General features: G+C 43.4%; 1 protein-coding gene across 3 annotated transcripts in view; it reads left to right on the top strand.

Moving 5' to 3' along the window:
* Positions 1-19583, top strand: part of LOC126353821 (potassium voltage-gated channel subfamily KQT member 1-like) — a 2608463-nt gene that overhangs the window by 2519953 nt on the left and 68927 nt on the right. For all 3 annotated transcript variants that reach the window (XM_050002939.1, XM_050002938.1, XM_050002941.1), the window contains one exon: positions 11587-11762. In XM_050002939.1, the coding sequence (XP_049858896.1) occupies positions 11587-11762 (176 nt within the window). The remainder of the gene's footprint in view (positions 1-11586; positions 11763-19583) is intronic.

Below are 19583 nucleotides of genomic sequence, written 5' to 3'. Positions count from 1 at the left end.
GACCCACCATACTTGCTCCGGACACTGCGAGAGGGCTGTACAAGCAATGATCACACGCACGGCACAGCGGACACACCAGGAACCGCGGTGTTGGCCGTCGAATGGCGCTAGCTGCGCAGCATTTGTGCACCGCTGCCGTCAGTGTCAGCCAGTTTGCCGTGGCATACGGAGCTCCATCGCAGTCTTTAACACTGGTAGCATGCCGCGACAGCGTGGACGTGAACCGTATGTGCTGTTGACGGACTTTGAGCGAGGTCGTATAGTGGGCATGCGGGAGGCCGGGTGGACGTACCGCCGAATTGCTCAACACGTGGGGCGTGAGGTCTCCACAGTACATCGATGTCGTCGCCAGTGGTCGGCGGAAGGTGCACGTGCCCGTTGACCTGGGACCGGACCGCAGCGACTCACGGATGCACGCCAAGACCGTAGGATCCTACGCAGTGCGTAGGGGACCGCACCGCCACTTCCCAGCAAATTGGGGACACTGTTGCTCCTGTGGTATCGGCGAGGACCATTCGCAACCGTCTCCATGAAGCTGGGCTACGGTCCCGCACACCGTTAGGCCGTCTTCCGCTCACGCTCCAACATCGTGCAGCCCGCCTCCAGTGGTGTCGCGACAGGCGTGAATGGAGGGACGAATGGAGACGTGTCGTCTTCAGCGATGAGAGTCGCTTCTGCCTTGGTGCCAATGATGGTCGTATGCGTGTTTGGCGCTGTGCAGGTGAGCGCCACAATCAGGACTGCATACGACCGAGGCACACAGGGCCAACACCCGGCAACATGGTGTGGGGAGCGATCTCCTACACTGGCCGTACACCTCTGGTGATCGTCGAGGGGACACTGAATAGTGCACGGTACATCCAAACCGTCATCGAACCCATCGTTCTACCATTCCTAGACCGGCAAGGGAACTTGCTGTTCCACCAGGACGATGCACGTCCGCATGTATCCCGTGCCACCCAACGTGCTCTAGAAGGTGTAAGTCAACTACCCTGGCCAGCAAGATCTCCGGATCTGTCCCCCATTGAGCATGTTTGGGACTGGATGAAGCGTCGTCTCACGCGGTCTGCAAGTCCAGCACGAACGCTGGTCCAACTGAGGCGCCAGGTGGAAATGGCATGGCAAGCCGTTCCACAGGACTACATCCAGCATCTCTACGATCGTCTCCATGGGAGAATAGCAGCCTGCATTGCTGCGAAAGGTGGATATACACTGTACTAGTGCCGACATTGTGCATGCTCTGTTGCCTGTGTCTATGTGCCAGTGGTTCTGTCAGTGTGATCATGTGATGTATCTGACCCCAGGAATGTGTCAATAAAGTTTCCCCTTCCTGGGACAATGAATTCACGGTGTTCTTATTTCAATTTCCAGGAGTGTAGCTTTGTCATGAAACAGTCACACACAACGGCTAAGTGTTGCGAAACAAAAATGTGCCCAGTTAGAAAAATACATCTTCTGAATTTATATGAAAATTTTGCTAAGGAATATTGTTTCTGATTTTCTCTAATAAAGATCGTTTAGGTTCTACAGTAGATTCCTATCCTGCAACGAGCAACTCGGCTATATTCTGTCGGCACAATATAGGCATGTAAAGTGCTGAACTGCATGAACTTCAAATAACTCACTTTGCAGCAAACTGAATTATTTTATTTCTGCATCAGCAAATTAAACTTTTGCTCTTTTTGGAACGTACGACTCACTGTACACGCAATAGCGCAAGTCGTGACAGCACAGTAAGTGCCAGATCTAAAACCAGGGATAAATTTCATGAAGTATTTATAAAGCAATATTTTGAAATTGTACCGAATCCCTTTAATGACACAGAAGTGACTCGTAGTAACAAACAATAACCCTTCCTTAGCATTGTCACTCACCATAAAATTTACTTTTGTACACAATCTTTAAAATACATAAGATTTACTCTTACTCTTTACCGTTCTTAATGAAATACTTTGACTGAAAGTGCAGAGAGAAAGCTAATTAGAATGCTGTACACATGACGGAGTTCATCCTGGATACCAACATGTAGGTATTGTCAGACACAATGAAATCTTTACAATACAATAATTTCTCGGCTGACGCTTGCTGCAGAATCATCTCAATGAAAATTATGTTTTTCCATCTAAGCCGTCTCTCTATAAAATCCTCTTAAATCATTTTCTAATCTCAGTTGCACATCAGGGAGCATCTCAGTTCTCTTCTGCCGGCACTTCTCCCATCCAACCTCCTCACTCAACAATGACACAGCACGGTGGCATAGTTGTTAGCATAGTCGACTCGCATTCGGAAAGACGACGGTTCAAACCAGACTCCGGCCATCTACATTTAGGTATTCCATGATTCCTTTAAATCGCTCCAGGCAAATTCCGGAATGGTTTCTTTGAAAGGACACAGCCGATTTCCTTCCCCATCTTTAACACACTCCGATTGTGCTCTGTTTCTAATTACCTCGATGTCGTTGGGACGTTAAACCCAGTCTTTCTTCCTTCACACAAAACTCTCTCTGTGGCCGACAACTGCTCCCGACTCCTTCTCTCGTCCGAGCTCTACTCAATAATATTACAATCTCCGGCAGCCAAAGAATACCTATCACACATGTGTTCAGCGGTGCAGAGATGCCCATAGTGGGAAGATGCCGATAATAGTAAAATTTCCAAATCAACTGTCAAATATACCAAACAGACTGACGTGTCTCATGCTACATATGTTTCCATAACCACTTCTTCTTATATGTACATATTTCAACTTAAGTGAATATATTGATGAAAATATTATGGCACGCTGCAAATGTAATGTGCCATAATCATAAATAAATTACAATTTGTGTAGTTATTTTTAAAAAATTGGAAGTAAATCAGAATATACGACCTATTCTTTATGGCATCTCCTGTGCCGAGTATACTTGTATTACTTCGATACAAAGTACCCAATAAAAGAGGCTACACTTAAACCAAGACCTAAATGTAAGACTTTTTTTCAAAAGCCAGACATTTACAGTTTAACTGAAGTGTCTGTTTTGCTATGAAAGTGTTGCCCTTTTGAAGTCTCACTGACAGCAAAAGAGATATCACCAAGCCACAAGATGGTGTGTTGTTGGGTCGCTGCTACAATGGCAACTCAGGAATCTGGACAAACACTTGAATAACATCATGGTGGTGTGCGACTGAGCACACACACTGAAAAGATGCTACATGCATTGGACACAGGGAGTATGTTACTATGCCACTGATAACAGGTTTCAAACACTACAGGAATTGCTGGTGTCAACTAATGTTGTCCATCTCAACCAGTTTCCAAGCATACATTGAGAAATATACTGGTTGCATTGGACTCTAAGAGTATGTTACCCGCGCGGCCTAAAGCACTTTGCCAGGGTCCATGCGGCTCCCCCCGTCGGAGGTTCGAGTCCACCCTCGGACATGGGAGTGTGTGTTGTCCATAGTGTAAGTTAGTTTAAGTGAGATTAAGTAGTGTGTAGGCTTAGGGACCGATGACCTCTGCAGTTTGGTCTAATAAGACCTTACCACAAATTTCCAAATTTTTCAAAACCTTTAAATACAGAAGCACAAAACGCTGCACGACTTCATTCCGTCAAATAATAGCTCTCGAATGCCTGAAACAACTTTACATCTACATCTACATCTACATCCATACTCCGCAAGCCACCTGACGGTGTGTGGGGGAGGGTACCCTGAGTACCTCTATCGGTTCTAAAAAAAATGGTTCTGAGCACTATGGGACTCAACATCTTAGGTCATAAGTCCCCTAGAACTTAGAATTACTTAAACCTAACTAACCTACGGACATCACACACACCCATGCCCGAGGCAGGATTCGAACCTGCGACCGTAGCAGCCCCGCGGTTCCGAACTGCAGCGCCAGAACCGCACGGCCACCGCGGCCGGCTTCTATCGGTTCTCCCTTCTATTCCAGTCTCGTATTGTATGTGGAAAGAAGGATTGTCGGTATGCTTCTGTGTGGGCTCTAATCTCTCTGATTTTATCCTCGTGGTCTCATCGCGAGATATACGTAGGAGGGAGCAATATACTGCTTGACTCTTCGGTGAAGGTATGTTCTCGGAGCTTTAACAAAAGCCCGTACCGAGCTACTGAGCGTCTCTCCTGCAGAGTCTTCCATTGGAGTTTATGTATCATCTCCGTAACGCTTTCGCGATTACTAAATGATCCTGTAACGAAGCGCGCTGCTCTCCGTTGGATCTTCTCTATCTCTTCTTTCAACCCTATCTGGTGCGGATCCCACACTGCTGAGCAGTATTCAAGCAGTGGGCGAACAGGCGTACTGTAACCTACTTCCTTTGTTGTCGGATTGCATTTCCTTAGGATTCTTCCAATGAATCTCAGTCTGGCATCTGCTTTACCGACGATCAACTTTATATGATCATTCCATTTTAAATCACTCCTAATGCGTACTCCTAGATAATTTATGGAATTAACTGCTTCCAGTTGCTGACCTGCTATTTTGTAGCTAAATGATAAGGGGCCTATCTTTCTATGTATTCGCATCACATTACACTTGTCTACATTGAGATTCAATTGCCATTCCGTGCACCATGCGTCAATTCGCTGCAGATCCTCCTGCATTTCAGTACAATTTTCCATTGTTGCAACCTCTCGATACACACAGCATCATCTGCAAAAAGCCTCAGTGAACTTCCGATGTCATCTTTATGGAATCTTCTGTCATCAGTGACAGACTCAAGGGTGCCTTGAGTTTTCTGTGTCAGCCCGGAACTCGTAGTTTGGTGGGTTGCCTGCTCGCCCATCCGTAGGCGCTTCCCATGTGACAGATCTGCTGTGAAGAAGGTGTAAGGGCGGTGCACGTATGATTAATTCGCACACCAACCTGAGAATGCTCTGTCCCTCTCTGGTTACTGAAGGCGATGTCGGATTCAGTGTTGTCTGATGTGATGTACACTGTCTTGGGCAGCCAGTGTGGTAGTTCCTATGGTCTGAATGATGCCGAAGTATCGGAGCAGCTTTTATCCCAAACTGGAGCGATACTGATGGACTCTTGGACTATTCATTAGTTCAGCTTCAGTCCTGGACTTCGACGTCAGTTATCTGTGTCTGTGGAGTTCTTATCATTACATCAGGCAACGAGAGTATGAGTGGCACTGAGAGACAATACTGGAACAGTCTTACACCAAATAGCAGTAATCATAGAATCGAGTTTGAACGTCATGGATGCCATCGATCCAAATGATAGCCCGTCCCTTGGCTAGCTAGTCAGGGTATTTACTGCACCGAGGAGAGACTTTGCTGTGCAACGTCGTTTGTAATGACCAAATCGGTCCAGTTTATTACAAGTGGTCAGCGGTCTCGATTGCGTAACGGGTTTGTTCTAGCACCCTAAATGCTCTGTCAGGTCCCCGATATGTACTGTTGCGTTCTATCTGGTGCATCTTACTTAATGTTACGAGAGCAACTATGACAGTTCGGTACTCTCTTGTCTTACGCTCTTCCACTGAGCTCCTTCTTTCTCTCTCTCTCTCTCTCTCTCTCTCTCTCTCTCTCTCTCTCTCTCTCTCTCTCTCTCTCTCACACACACACACACACACACACAACACACACACACACACACAAAAGCGTCGATGTCACTCTCTTGGTGACCGATTAGCCATGTCGAAACTTTACGCTTAGCGGCTCTCTTGTGTTAACGACTCTCTGTGCTAAAGCGATGCTGGGCTGTGGGGACTTACTACGGGAACGGGAGAATAAAATTTTTCTATCTTAGTACGTAATAATACTGCCTCTATAAGACACCACTAATACTCTGTACTGTCCTTACTGTTATCTATTGCATGCACTCCTTGGTTTTCGTTTTAAAGTATTGTCACAGTTATTAAAAATTTTCAAGCACAAATTTTCAGAATTGTACTGGGTTACGAATCTTCATGGGGCTAAGACAAATTGTTTTATACATTTTAGCCCCTTTTAAAAATGTGTTATATTAAAAAATTAATTAAATAATTATTCCCTTCTTCTTGGTCTGACGTGTCGGAAATTGTTCAATTGATTTCAAACATTTTGATTAGATTACAACAGATTTATTTCGGTTTTTCTTCGCTTGAGTCAACCAGTATTTTGCTTCATTCTAGGTGTATCTCGCGAAGAGACCGTAAAGACAAAAATTAGAAGGAAATGAGCCTACACGAAGGCTTAACAGCAATCTTTCTTACTGCAAAACGTTCGGGCTTGGAACAGAAAAAGGGAAAATAGCAGTGGTACTCAGTGTGCCCTCCACCACTCACCAGAGAAGAAAGCGAGTAAATACTACATTGTCAACCAGTTTTGATCTATTTGAAAGTTTGAAATCTGTACTTCATCGAGAAGTTGGTTCAAAATCAACTGCTAAGTTCGTGCCGATCAGACGAATTGAGAGGAAAGCGACCTAATAGAAACATATCAGAAATATGTCATGAGTCACTGATTTTTATAAATTTATTTATGCCAATACGTTTCCAGCCATCGTCAGCTGGCGTGATGCAGGTAGACTGATGAGAAAACCATTGCGTCCATCTGATTAATGCTGTCGACTTTTGCAACGCAATTCATTAGCGATTCTTCGTGGCATCGAGTCGACAATCTCTTGTTAAGTTTCCGGAAGTATATGATATTAGATTTCTACGCACAACTCTTGAAATTCCCCTGAATTACGAATTGCAGGTGTGTGGGCGAAGAATTCGTCTCGTATAGCGACCCAGGTGTGTACCATCGGGTTTAGATCTGTCGAATCTGGTGGCCAAGACATTAACGTGAGGAGTTATCACGTTCGTCAGACCACTGCTGAACGAATCTGGCCTCGTGACACGACATTTATACTGCTGGAAAATGTCGTCTTCGAGGAAGAGGTCATGCATGAAGGTTCAAATGGCTCTGAGCACTATGGGACTTAACATCTGTGGTCATCAGTCCCCTAGAACTTAGAATTACTTAAACCTAAGTAACCTAAGGACATCACACAAACATGCATGTCCGAGGCAGGGTTCGAACCTTCGGCCGTAGCAGTCGCTCGGTTCCGGACTGAGCGCCTAGAACCGCTCGTCCACCGCGGTTGGCCATGCATGAAGGGATGCAGCTGGCGTGCAGTAAAGTTCACTTAATCCACAGCTATCATGGGGCATTCCATTACTACCACATGTCCCATGGACCCCCAGATGTAAATCACCCATAGCATATTACTGCCCATTCCGGCCTGAGACCGTGAAGTGGTGCATGTTTCGAGAAGCCATTTCCCTGGATGATCGCTTGTCCAGACATGAACATCGATCTGTGGTAACAAGAATGGCCAGGCGACACGTTTTCATCAATCCGTGATACAATCTGGACGATCCCGTGAGCATTGCAGTCAAAAATGGCGACGTCTTTCAGTCAATATGGGAACACGTAGAGATCGCTTTCTGTGTACCCACTTGTTCAACAATTTGCGCAAAACAGTGTACTCCGAAACTGTTGGGCTAGCAACAGCAGGGTACGCTATTGTCAGATCTGCATTAGGTCGCCGCCTGTCCTGTTTTATATAGCCGCCGAGTTCTCTACCTCCACTTTCTGTGATGAGTTGTGGACGTCCAAAACCTTACACCTCATCTTGCTTCACCTTCCTTAACCATTTTCCACAGATGCTCATGATAATAGCACGCGAACAGCCGACAAGCTTAGCGTTTCCAGATTCTCGTCCCAGGTACCGGGCCACAATAGTCTGTCTTTAGCCGAACTCGCTCACTCAGTGGTTTTCCCCATTTGTGGCCAATATCGCCGCTAGAATGATTCCTCAATTGTGATCAAAAATATCCGGACACCACAAAAACATACATTTTTAATATTAGGTGCATTGTGCTGCCACCTACTCCCAGGTACTCCATATTAGCGACATCAGTAGTCATTAGATATCGTGAGAGAGGAGAATGGGGCGCTCCTCAGAATTCAACGGGCTTCGAACGTGGTCAGGTGATGGGTGTTACTTGTGTCATACGTCTGTACGCCTGTGCTGTGATGGTGCCACGCAAAACAACAAGGGGCGCAAGCCCCTCCAAAACATCCCTAGGTCCATTTTTTCCTATGTGACAGTGAAGTGGAAACGTGAAGGGATGCGTACAGCACAAAAGCGTACAGGCCAACCTCGTCTGTTGACTGACAGAGACCGCTGACAGTTGAAGAGGGTCGCAATGTGTAACAGGCAGACATATATCCAGACCATCACACAGGAATTCCAAACTGCATCAGGGTCCACTCCAAATACTATGACAGTTAGGTGGGAGGTGAGAAAAGTTGGATTTCGTGGTGGAGCGGCTGCTCATAAGCCACATATCACGCCGGTAAATCCCAAACGCACCTCATTTGGTGTAAGGAGCGTAAACATTGGACAATTGAACAGTGGAAAAACGTTCTTGTGTGGTGATGAATCACGGTACTCAATGTGGCGATCCGATGGCGGGGTGTGGTATGGCGAATGCCCGGTGAACGTCATCTGCCAACGTGTGTAGTGCCTACAGTAAAATTCGGAGACGGTGGTGTTATAGTGTGGTCGTGTTTTTCAGGAGCGGGCTTGCACCCCTTGTTGTTTTGCGTGGCACTATCACAGCACAGGCCTACACTGATGTTTTAAGTACCATCTTGCTTCCCACTGTTGAGCAATTCGGGGATCGCAATTGGATCTTCCAAAACGATCGTGCACCTGTTCGTAATGCACGGCGAAGTGGATACACGACACTAACATCCCCGCAATGGACTGGCCTGCACAGATTCCTGATCTCAGCATATATTTAAGTAGATTATAAAAAAAATTGTCGCAAAATATTACAAAATGGCGACTCTACAGCAGTTCTCCTGAGACATATTGAATTTTCCCTCATATTTTAGAACGCTCTAAGCATCTTTTAAACCAATAAAAAAATTATTTTTTGAAGATTCTAGAGTGGTCTTACCCCGTAAGTGACTATGTGGAGTCATATCAAATATCTCTTCAAGCATAAAGGTGTTTAAGCAACGTGGCTTACAGCCATGTTCAGTTCTATAGGAATTTGTTCCCTATTTGTTGTAGTGATACATAAAACAAAAGACATCGAATAAACGCACATTCCGTAGAACATATCACTGCGTCTCTGCCACCTGCGTCACCACCGAAACTACCTTGTCTGCTGAATACAAAATTTTGAACTATTACATTCGTAGTGGTTACCGCTATCACTAACTTTTTTAGAACGTATCTCGTGGAGATTATCAGCGGTCTCGATAAAATATATCAAAACTGAATTAAAAACAGTCTTGACTTGAGCCAGTTTTTAATTCAATTTTAAAATTATTGCTACTGTTAACGTGGGTTTCAATGAGGAAATTGGAAAAATGTACCGCAAGACATGGCTAAGTAACACGCTTTAAATCAAACTGTTGAGTACAAATTGGCCTAATTGGCTTAAATAGGAAAATGTGTGCTAAAAAGAATGATTTTAAATATGTTGAAATGTAAGTTCATATAAATGATCATAGAAAAGTGAATAAGTCACAACAATATAGGTTTGTATTGTGCCTAGAGAGTACGAGGCACACAGATATCCAAAGGGTAAGAAAAATTAACGAATTATGATCCCATGTCAATTACAAAATACCTGGGAAGGTTCGCTAATAGGTAGTGTAACTAAAATAACTGTATCACCATTCCGGTGAATTAATAAGAAGATTCTCTGTCCAGCCACACAACATACTCGCCTCACAGGGACACAAAGAGCCAATAAAGACATTAAGACTCGAGTAAAATACGTCAATGTTATAACAATTTGGGGACGAGAATAAAGAAAAGGTAAAGGATGAATCACACGCACGTCCTGAAAGATTAACAAAATCGTATAGTAGTGTGCACCTACCGCACACAGCCAAGTTATATGTTACCATCTCACCGTACAGGAACATAGCAACTCGCCTCATTCACACCAATCACATCTCTTCACACGAGTGAACACAGTTACAGCTGTTCAAGTCCATGCCCCAGCTTTCTCAGCGAGTGAGCAGTGATCTCATTGTTTCACACACGCGGAACTCGAAGAAATCTTCCAGGCCACCTCACAGACTAAACCCAGAGATAACTAAGTTGTTTGTATTCGATGCTGGGTACTGAACACCGTCTCTCCATTGACACTGCGGTAACTAGTACGCGAAAGTGACTGAATTATAAAAATTAAATGTTGGAAATTGCAATGCAAGAAGTAAGGGTTCAACGAAGGGTTTGTTGTTGTTGTTGTTGTTGTTGTGGTCTTAAGTCCTGAGACTGGTTTGATGCAGCTCTCCATGCTACTCTATCCTGTGCAAGCTTCTTCATCTCCCAGTACCTACTGCAGGCTACATCCTTCTGAATCTGCTTAGTGTATTCATCTCTTGGTCTCCCTCTACGATTTTTTACCCTCCACGCTGCCTCCAATACTAAGTTGGTGTTCCCTTGATGCCTCAGAATATGCCATACCAACCGATCCCTTCTTCTGGTCAAGTTGTGCCACAAATTCTCTTCTCTCCAATTCTATTCAATACTTCCTCATTAGTTATGTGATCTACCCATCTAATCTTCAGCATTCTTCTGTAGCACCACATTTCCAAAGCTTCTACTCTCTTCTTGTCTAAACTATTTATTTAAAGCTATACTCGATGTTAACAAATTTTTCTTCTTCTACAGAAACGCTTTCCTTGCCATTGCCAGTCTACATTTTATATCCTCTCTACTTCGACCATCATCAGTTATTTTGCTCCCCAAATAGCAAAACTCCTTTCGCCCGACGTAATTCGACTACATTCCATTATTCTCGTTTTGCTTTTGTTGATGTTCATCTTATACCCACCTTTCAAGACACTGACCATTCCGTTCAACTGCTCTTCCAACTCCTTTGCTGTCTCTGACAGAATTACAAAGTCATCGGCGAACCTCAAAGTTTTTATTTCTTCTCCATGGATTTTAATACCTACTCCGAACTTTTCTTTTGTTTCCTTTGTTGCTTGCTCAATATACAGATTGAATAACTTCGGGGAGACGCTACAACCCTGTCTCACTCCCTTCGCAACCACTGCTTCCCTTTCACACCCCTCGACTCTTCGACTCTTATAACTGCCATCTGGTTTATGTACAAATTGAAAATAGCCTTCCGCTCCCTGTATTGTACCCCTGCCACCTTTAGTATTTGAAAGAGAGTATTGCAGTCAACATTGTCCAAAACTTTCTCTAAGTCTACAAATGCTAGAAACGTTGGTTTGCCTTTCCTTAATCTTTCTTCTAAGATAAGTCGTAGAGTCAGTTTTGCCTCACGTGTTCCAACATTTCTACGGAATCCAAACTGATGTTCCCCGAGGTCGGCTTCTACCAGTTTTTGCATTCGTCTGTAAAGAATTCGCGTTAGTATTTTGCAGCTGTGACTTATTAAACAGATAGTTCGGTAATTTTCACATCTATCAACACCTGCTTTGTTTGGGATTGGAATTATTATATTCTTCTTGAAGTCTGAGGGTATTTCGCCTATCTCGAAGGGTAAGTAGCTGAAAAGCAACTGACAGAGGAGTAATAACCATGGTGGTGGTGTTGCTGTTGCAGACCTGATCGTGGTGGTGGCGTCGATCGTGGTGCTGTCGGTGGGCTCCAACGGGCAGGTGTTCGCCACGTCGGCGATCCGCGGCATACGCTTCCTGCAAATCCTGCGGATGCTGCACGTCGACCGCCAGGGAGGCACCTGGCGGCTGCTCGGCTCCGTCGTCTTCATCCACCGCCAGGTCCGTAGTCTCGCCTCCCCGCTGTGTATGCTACCGCCAGCACTCAAACGAATGAGCTAACCTGCATAACAACGGTTAATGGTATGCTGCTCGAATCAGGCACTTTGATGAAATGTCCACGCGCAACGACATGAAGTGGAAGGAATGCTGAAGGATGTAGATGTGTGCGTGTAGAACTGGGATTCCAAACACTGTAATTCCCGGAAGCCATACTTGATTAAGCAAAAAAGTCTCCATCTTATAAGGAGACTCATTCGTCAAGCTACAACTTCAAAGAGCACAGTGTGCTACGTAGGGTAAGCAAATAATTGCATATTAACGAACGATAAATAGTAAAATAAACACGGTAATTCTTCATATTACTGAAAATTATTCGCCCAGTCCGCCCCGATAGCTGAGTGGTCAGCGCGACGGTCTGTCGCACCAAGGGGCCCGGGTTCGATTCCCGGCTGTGTCGGAGATTTTTCTCTTCTCAGGGACTGGGTGTTGTCCTCATTACAATTTCATCATCATCAGTCATCAGTGGACGGCAAGGGGAAACTACCACTAGCTTCACTTCCCTAGACGCTCATGCGGTGGACCTCAGACGAGGCTTCCCCCACGGCAAGACCTGCCGTAAGACAGAACATAAAATTTAAGTTATTCGCCAAGATCTCACAAAATTACGCAATGATTATTAGTTTCAGCGAAATTAAATCGCTGTTTTCAGATCATTTGTATAGAACAAAAATTTTTACGGGTCCAAACCATTTTGTCAACTGTTCACCTTAATTGGACACAATCTTAATTTATATAAAGATACAGTTATGGAAAATTCTAAGGTCTGTTCAACGTAAGAGGCATACAAATTCAAAGTAAACATACCTTATTCAGACGACATTCCATAATATAGTCTCGCCATATAACAACAGAACAGCTGTGCAGACAGTCCATAACAGTCACACATAAAATACGTAAAATGTGAATAAAATGTTTTCGTTTTGTGTCCTTACTGACGTCTGATACTAAACTGGCATGAGGCCATCAAAGGACACATCGTGTTTTGAGGCGCCACCAGATGGGTTTTACAACATAAGATTACGTCTTCGAAATAAAATGTAAAGAAATATTTACTTACTATTTTTATGTTTTTTGGACTTATAAAAGTCCATAAATGTAAAAGGATTATATTCCTGATTTGTCCAAATATGTACATCAAAAATTATTGCAGAAATATCGTTACTGTTCTTATATCAGTGCCATGGTCATTGTTACCAGCTACCTAAAGTGGTAAACTCTTAACGTTGTAGTCATAAATTCTTGTCATATAGAGATTAAAAATATGAAAACGGAGTTGTGTGACTTTACTACAATAACGTATCTTCAACGGCCGCTGAGGTGTGTTGAACAATTCGAGGTCTAGGTCATGATCCAATGTATTAAGTCTGTTGTCTGAGTCATCGTCTAAGTTACGTTAAGCGTTACACAGTGACTCATTACACGAAAGTTTCGGACAAAACTCCATCTTACATAAAAAAAGAGAGAGCTGGGCTACCAGGTGGAATCACAAAACCACCAGAGGCGGCAGGTCGTTATTTTTTACAAAACATGCTGGTAAGCTCTATTTTAATCTACTGCGGCATCTTCCAGCGTAATATTATGTACACTTATGTAATAGATAAAAATCTTTAAAAAGCTATCAATGCAGAATCTAAAAAAGCATTACGAAGCTTAGATATCAGATCGCGTTAATATCAATAAAAGTACCAACTTCATAGATTATGCCAGGTAATAAAAGTTACATGTGGTTTTATCATATCATCTTTATCCAATATGACAACAAAAATCACGATAGCTTCATAGGTTTTATCGATATAGATAAAGTGTTCAGTCACGTAAAGTAGTACAAGTCATAAAATTCTAAAAAAAAAAAAGACAGGCGTAAGTTAGAGGGAAGGATGGGTTATATATAACGTGTTCAAAAACCAAGTGACAATAAGAATGGAAGACCATCAATGAAGTACTCGGATTAAAAGGGGCATAATGCACGCCACAGTCTCTCTCTCTCTCTCTCTCTCTCTCCTCCTCCTCCTCCTCCTCCTCCTCTCCTCCTCCTCCTCTTCTGTACGAAGATGGAAAGTTCAGGAGCTGGATTTAAATTTAGGATGAAATACTATCATTGATAAGATACGCTGATGGTATTTCTATTCTCAGTGACACTGAAGAAGAACTTAGGGACGTGGATTGAATGAACAAATGACCATAGCACGTGGCCTGAGAGTAAATCGAAATAAAACAAAAGTAGCGTGGAGTAGTACAAATGCGACGAGCGGTAAGCTTGATACCGAAGGTGGTGATCATGTAGTTAACTAGTTAAGGAATTCTGCTGCCTTAGAAACAAAATAAGGCATGACGGACGAAGCAATGAAGATATGAACAGCAGTGTAATACAGCCAAAGGTTGCATTCCTTGCGAAAAGAAGTCTTGTAGTCTTCAAAAGTCTGAGAATCTGAGTTTAAAGATATGAAAAAACCAGAGAGGAAGAGAGAATCGAACCACTGGAGATGTGATGTTAAAAGAAGATGTTGAGAGTTAAGTGAACTGATAAGATAAGAAATGTGGGGGTCTTTGGCAAAAGCGACGAGTAAAGGATAATGTGGATGACACTGACTAAAAGGGACGGAATAATAGTACTTGTCTTGAGACACAAGTGAATGATTGGCATGGCACTAGAAGAAGACGCAGAGGGCAAAAACTAACGGAAGACAAAGATTGGAATATATCTAGAATATAATAGAAGGCGTTGGGTGTAAGATGAAGTGACTGCCACAGGAGAGGAAGTCTTCATGAGCCGCTCAGACCAGTTAGTAGCGTGTTGCCAAAAAAAAAAAAAAAAAAAAAAAACTCTGACGTATAGAGCGCCCTCATCTGCACGTCAACAGCTATCGTTAATGTCTTGCAAATACAGGTAATGACAATTACCATGTCTAGCGCCACCGCACTGGCATAAGAGAGCAATGTTAGCCACAGTGGTGGATAATGAGATAAAACACGAATTACGTGGTATGAAAGGTATATGCTGCAAAGATGAATCAAAGAAGATTGTCAATTAAGATAATGCGATCTAAACACCACGTTGGCCGAAGCGCTGTGCAGTAATGGAAACTAAATCAGCTAGTTTAATGAAATGGAGAGAGAGGGGAGGGAGGTAAAGAGGGAGGGAGCGGGGGCGGGGTGGGGGGGGGGGGGGAGACAGAAACAATAAAGCAGGAACGAGAAAAAGTCGGCATGGTGCATAAAAGTATGGAGAAAGTTGAGGATCGCGGTGCGAATGCCTGAATCTGTAGCCTTTTTTCTTACGCATTCGTCGATGAACGGCATACACGTAGTTTTATCATTATGCAACAACGAACAATAAAGGTCTCTACGTAGCCGAGAACACACGCTCGTGCGGTGGCAGGGTGGCGTAGAGAAACAACTGAGAGAGTTGAAAATAAATAAAGCACCCAGTCCGGATGGAATTCCAGTTCGGTTTTACAAAGAGTATCCTACCGTATTGGCCCTGTACTTGGCTTGAATTTTCGCGAATCTCTCGCAGACAGCAGAGTCCCAAGCGACTGGAAAAAGGCGCAGGTGACTCCTGTATATAAGAAGGGCAAAAGAACGGACCCGCTACATTACAAACCAATGTCCCTAACATCAGTTTGATACAGAATCCTTGGACGTATCCTCAGTTCGAATATAATAAATTTCCGTGAAACTTGGAAACTTCTGTCCACGAATCAGCAATATTTCAGAAAGCAACGCTCGTGCGAAACTCTGCGTTCCCTTTTCTCACATGACATCCTGCGTACTGTGGACGAATGGCGGCAGGCATATTCCATACTTCTACATTTCCGGAAAGAATTTTACACGGTGCCCTACTGCAGAGTGTTAACGAAAATACGAGCGTATGGAATAGGATGCCAGATATGTGAATGGCTCGAAGAATTGTTAAGTAGTAGGACCGAGTATGTTGTCCTCGACGGCGAGTGTTCATCAGATCCAAGGACATCGTCAGGAGTGCCGCAGTGAAGTATGATAGGAGCGCTATTATTTTCTGTATACATAAATGATGTGGCCGACAGGGTGGGCAGTAATCTGTGGTTGTTTGCTGATGATGCAGTGACGTACGGGAAGGTGACGAAGTTGAGAGACTGTAGGGGGATACAAGATGACTTGGCAAAATTTCTAGTTGTTGTTGTGAATGGCAGCTAGCTCTAAATTTAGAGAAATGTAAGTGATGCGGATGAGTAAGAAAAACAAACCCTTAATGTTCTGATACAGCACTAGTAGTGCCTTGCCCCAGTCACGCCGTTGTGGCCGAGCGGTTCTAGACGCTTCAGTCCAGAAGCACGGAGCTGCTGCGGTCACAGGTTCGAATCTTGCCGCGGGCATGGATGTGTGTGCTGTCCTTAGGTTAGTTATGTTTAAGTAGTTCTAAGTTCTAGAGGACTGTTGACCTCAGCTGTTAAGTCCTCTAGTGCTTAGCGCCATTTGAACCATTTGAAACCAGTCACTTCGTTTAAATATCTGGGCGTAGCGTTGCAGTGACTATTTGAGGATTGTGGTAGGGATGGCGAATGGTCGTCTTCAATTTATTGGGAGAATTTTAGAAAAGAGTGGATCACCTGTAAAGAAGACCGCATATAGGACACTGGTACGACCTGTTCTTGAGTACTGCTCGAATGTTTGGAATCCGTACCAGGTCAGATTCAAGGAAGACATCGAACCAATTTGGAGGCGGGCTGCTAGATTTGTTACCGCTAGGTTCGAGCAATACGCAAGTGTTACTGAAATGCTTCGGTACCTCAAATGTGAATCCCTGGAGGGAAGATAATGTTCTTTTCGAGGAATGCTTTTGAGAAAATTTAGAGAGCCGACACCTGAAGCTGACTGCTGAACGATTCTACTGCCCCCAACACACATTTCGCGTAAGGACCGCGAAGAGTCGAGAGATTAGCGCTTATACGGAGGCATATAAATAGTCGCTTTTCCCCCACTTTATTTGCTAGTGGAACAGGAGGGGAAATGACCAGTTATGGTGCAGGATACCCTCCGTGACGCACCTTACAGTGCCCTGCGGAATATGCGTGTAGATGTAGACGTAGAAACATTCTTCATACGGTTAGAGCATCCAAGTGATGAACCAACTTGCTTCCCAAGAGCTGAGCAAAGAAATCGCATCATGATCCTGACAGAGCATTTCCCGGAAAACGTAAGGATTATGCAGTCTGTTGCGATATGCACTGCAAGACGATCGGAGGGTGTAGAATGAGGTGCTTGTGCAAAGATGAATAGATTAACACAAGACAGGAAGAGATGTAGGACAGCAACAGATCACTCAAAAAACTAATGAATCACAAAAGTGGCACCCAAAAGATCAGTTCTTAGTGTCTCTGTTACTTATTAATCGTTTTTTCTGTGAATGAATTCTCGGATTTAGAGATGCCATCTAGTAATTCTCACCAGCGAGTATTTGAATGAACTGTTTCTCGTTTGAATTCCAACGTCTTTGGAAGGCTTTTTTTAAATGTATAGAAGTAATTGTACCGTAAATTATGTAGAGTTCTGAATCCAAGACCTATGAGACAGGAGACATTATCGGAATTTCGGACGAATGTCATGTACATAATGGCCGCCCCTGGTAGCTGAGTGGTCAGCGCGACGGAATGTCATACCTCACAGCCCGGGTTCGATTCCCGGCTGGGTCGAAGATTTTCTCCGCCCAGGGACTGGGTGTAATGTAGTCCTTATCATCATTATTTCATTCCCATCGACACGCAGGTCGCCGACGTGGCGTCAGCTCGAAAGACTTGCACCAGGCGAACGGTCTACCCAACGGGAGTCCCTAGTCACACGGCATTTCCATTTCCATGTACATAATTACACATATGTCAAAGGCAGGTAAATGCGAGAACTATGGAACAACAAGCTTAACAGCTCATTCATCTAAGTTCCTCATTAAATTAATACACAGAGACATCAAGATAAAATCTCCTGTTTTTTGTCGCTACCGACTACACCGTAACACAGTAGAACCAATTGTGAGGCCATTTGTTTTCAGGTTCGGCGTGTAAATGCTGTCAATAAAAAGTCCGACACAGATCTCAGCAAGAGCGAATTTTTAGGCACAAAAGTATCATTCTCTTCAAACTTTACAGTGTAAAATCTTGTATCGTAGCTACAAACAAAGAAATTGATATTCCTGTCAGGATTCACAATTTACTTTGAATTCACGGAACACCGATGTAATTATTTTATAGTTATACTACTCTACAGTTAACTATAGGCACAATATTCTATAAGAAATGGAGGTAAAGCTTAAAATAACCAGCGAAAATGAGACGCGTGCGATATTTCCGGTAGTTCCCATTATAGACAGAATGTTAAATACAGTCCTCTGCACCTGTTTTATTAATATCAGTAAAAAAAAAAGAGAGAGAGAGAGAGAGAGAAATAGGAGAAATATCTGAAAAAATGTTCTCTTCGGCTGGTGAACAAAAGTAAGAGTGTGGGAGGCTTATTTACTTTAAAAATTTAGTGTGATTAGTATTAGCTACTTGTGGCTTCGTCCTGCCATAAATCAATTTGCTGCCCCTTCCAAATATAGTTCTCTGTCAATTGTATTAACAGAAGGTTCCCTTTGGAGTTCTCTTTCACAGCAACACATTATACTCTTATTTATTCCGTTACCTGATAACTCTGAGAAGAAACTTCTTTGTCAAAGAATAATGTGGCTAATCTGCAACGAAAGAGCCTTTAACAGATCGCTTAACGATCTGGGCATATAATAGAAACGATAATATACATCTGCTTTAAGAACTAACCCTATACAACACAAATACTTTGGTACACCTTGAAGACAGTTATGCTATCATAGTTTAGAGTATATAAAATAAACCTGTAAATAATTAGCTCTGCTGATATATTGCACAACACTTCATTGATACGTTCCAAGGAGATAATCAAGTGATGTGCGATTCAAAATCAGTGGTGGCATTGTAAGCAAATAATTAACTGAACTATCTGCACAATATTCATTTTCACTGCACCGGTTTCGGCTGCTTGCCAAACCTTATCTTGAACAGCAAAGTCACCGGATCTCTTCCCAATTGAGAATGTTTGGAGCATTATGAGCAGGTCCCTCCAACCAGCCCGGGATGACTATCTAACGCGCCAATTGTAATTGATTTGACACTATATCCCTCATGTGGACACCCAAAAACTCTGTCAGTCAATGCCAAGCCGAGTAACTTCTTGCTTAAGAGCCGGAGGTGGAGCAACGCGTCATTGACTTGCTCTGTTTGGCATGCTCTTTCTCTCGATTAAATCACCCATTATTCCTGGAATTGTAATCATTTGTTTGTCAGTACATGTGCATCACGTCCACCGATTTCCGTCCTCGTCGGATAATTCCTTCACGCTGCGTAGTTCTTTTTGTCTTACAGCGCAAAACTAACGCGACTGAGTAAAACAGCGTACCGTTAGTAATGCATTCAAAGCTTTAGAAATTTTCCCTGCCTGTTCTCATTAAATTAAATTTATCCACATTTAAAACAAGCTGAGATTCATCAAAGGAAATAGAAATACCGTCCAAGGCTTCCTGTATCCACTTACAGTTACTTAACGACGACATCTGCACGTAAACAAAAATGTCATCAGGAAACAGTTTCATATTGTTGTCCACCATATCGGACAGTCTGCTTCGCATCTTACGTTGTGTGCGAGAAGGAAAAGCACTCACAGGTGAAACAAGGCACAATGAAGATCTCGTAAGCCTATTAGGATCATACCGAAGAA

This window comes from Schistocerca gregaria, chromosome 3 (assembly GCF_023897955.1).
Source record: "Schistocerca gregaria isolate iqSchGreg1 chromosome 3, iqSchGreg1.2, whole genome shotgun sequence".
Taxonomy (NCBI): domain Eukaryota; kingdom Metazoa; phylum Arthropoda; class Insecta; order Orthoptera; family Acrididae; genus Schistocerca; species Schistocerca gregaria.
This window is presented reverse-complemented; position numbering and strand designations above follow the sequence as displayed.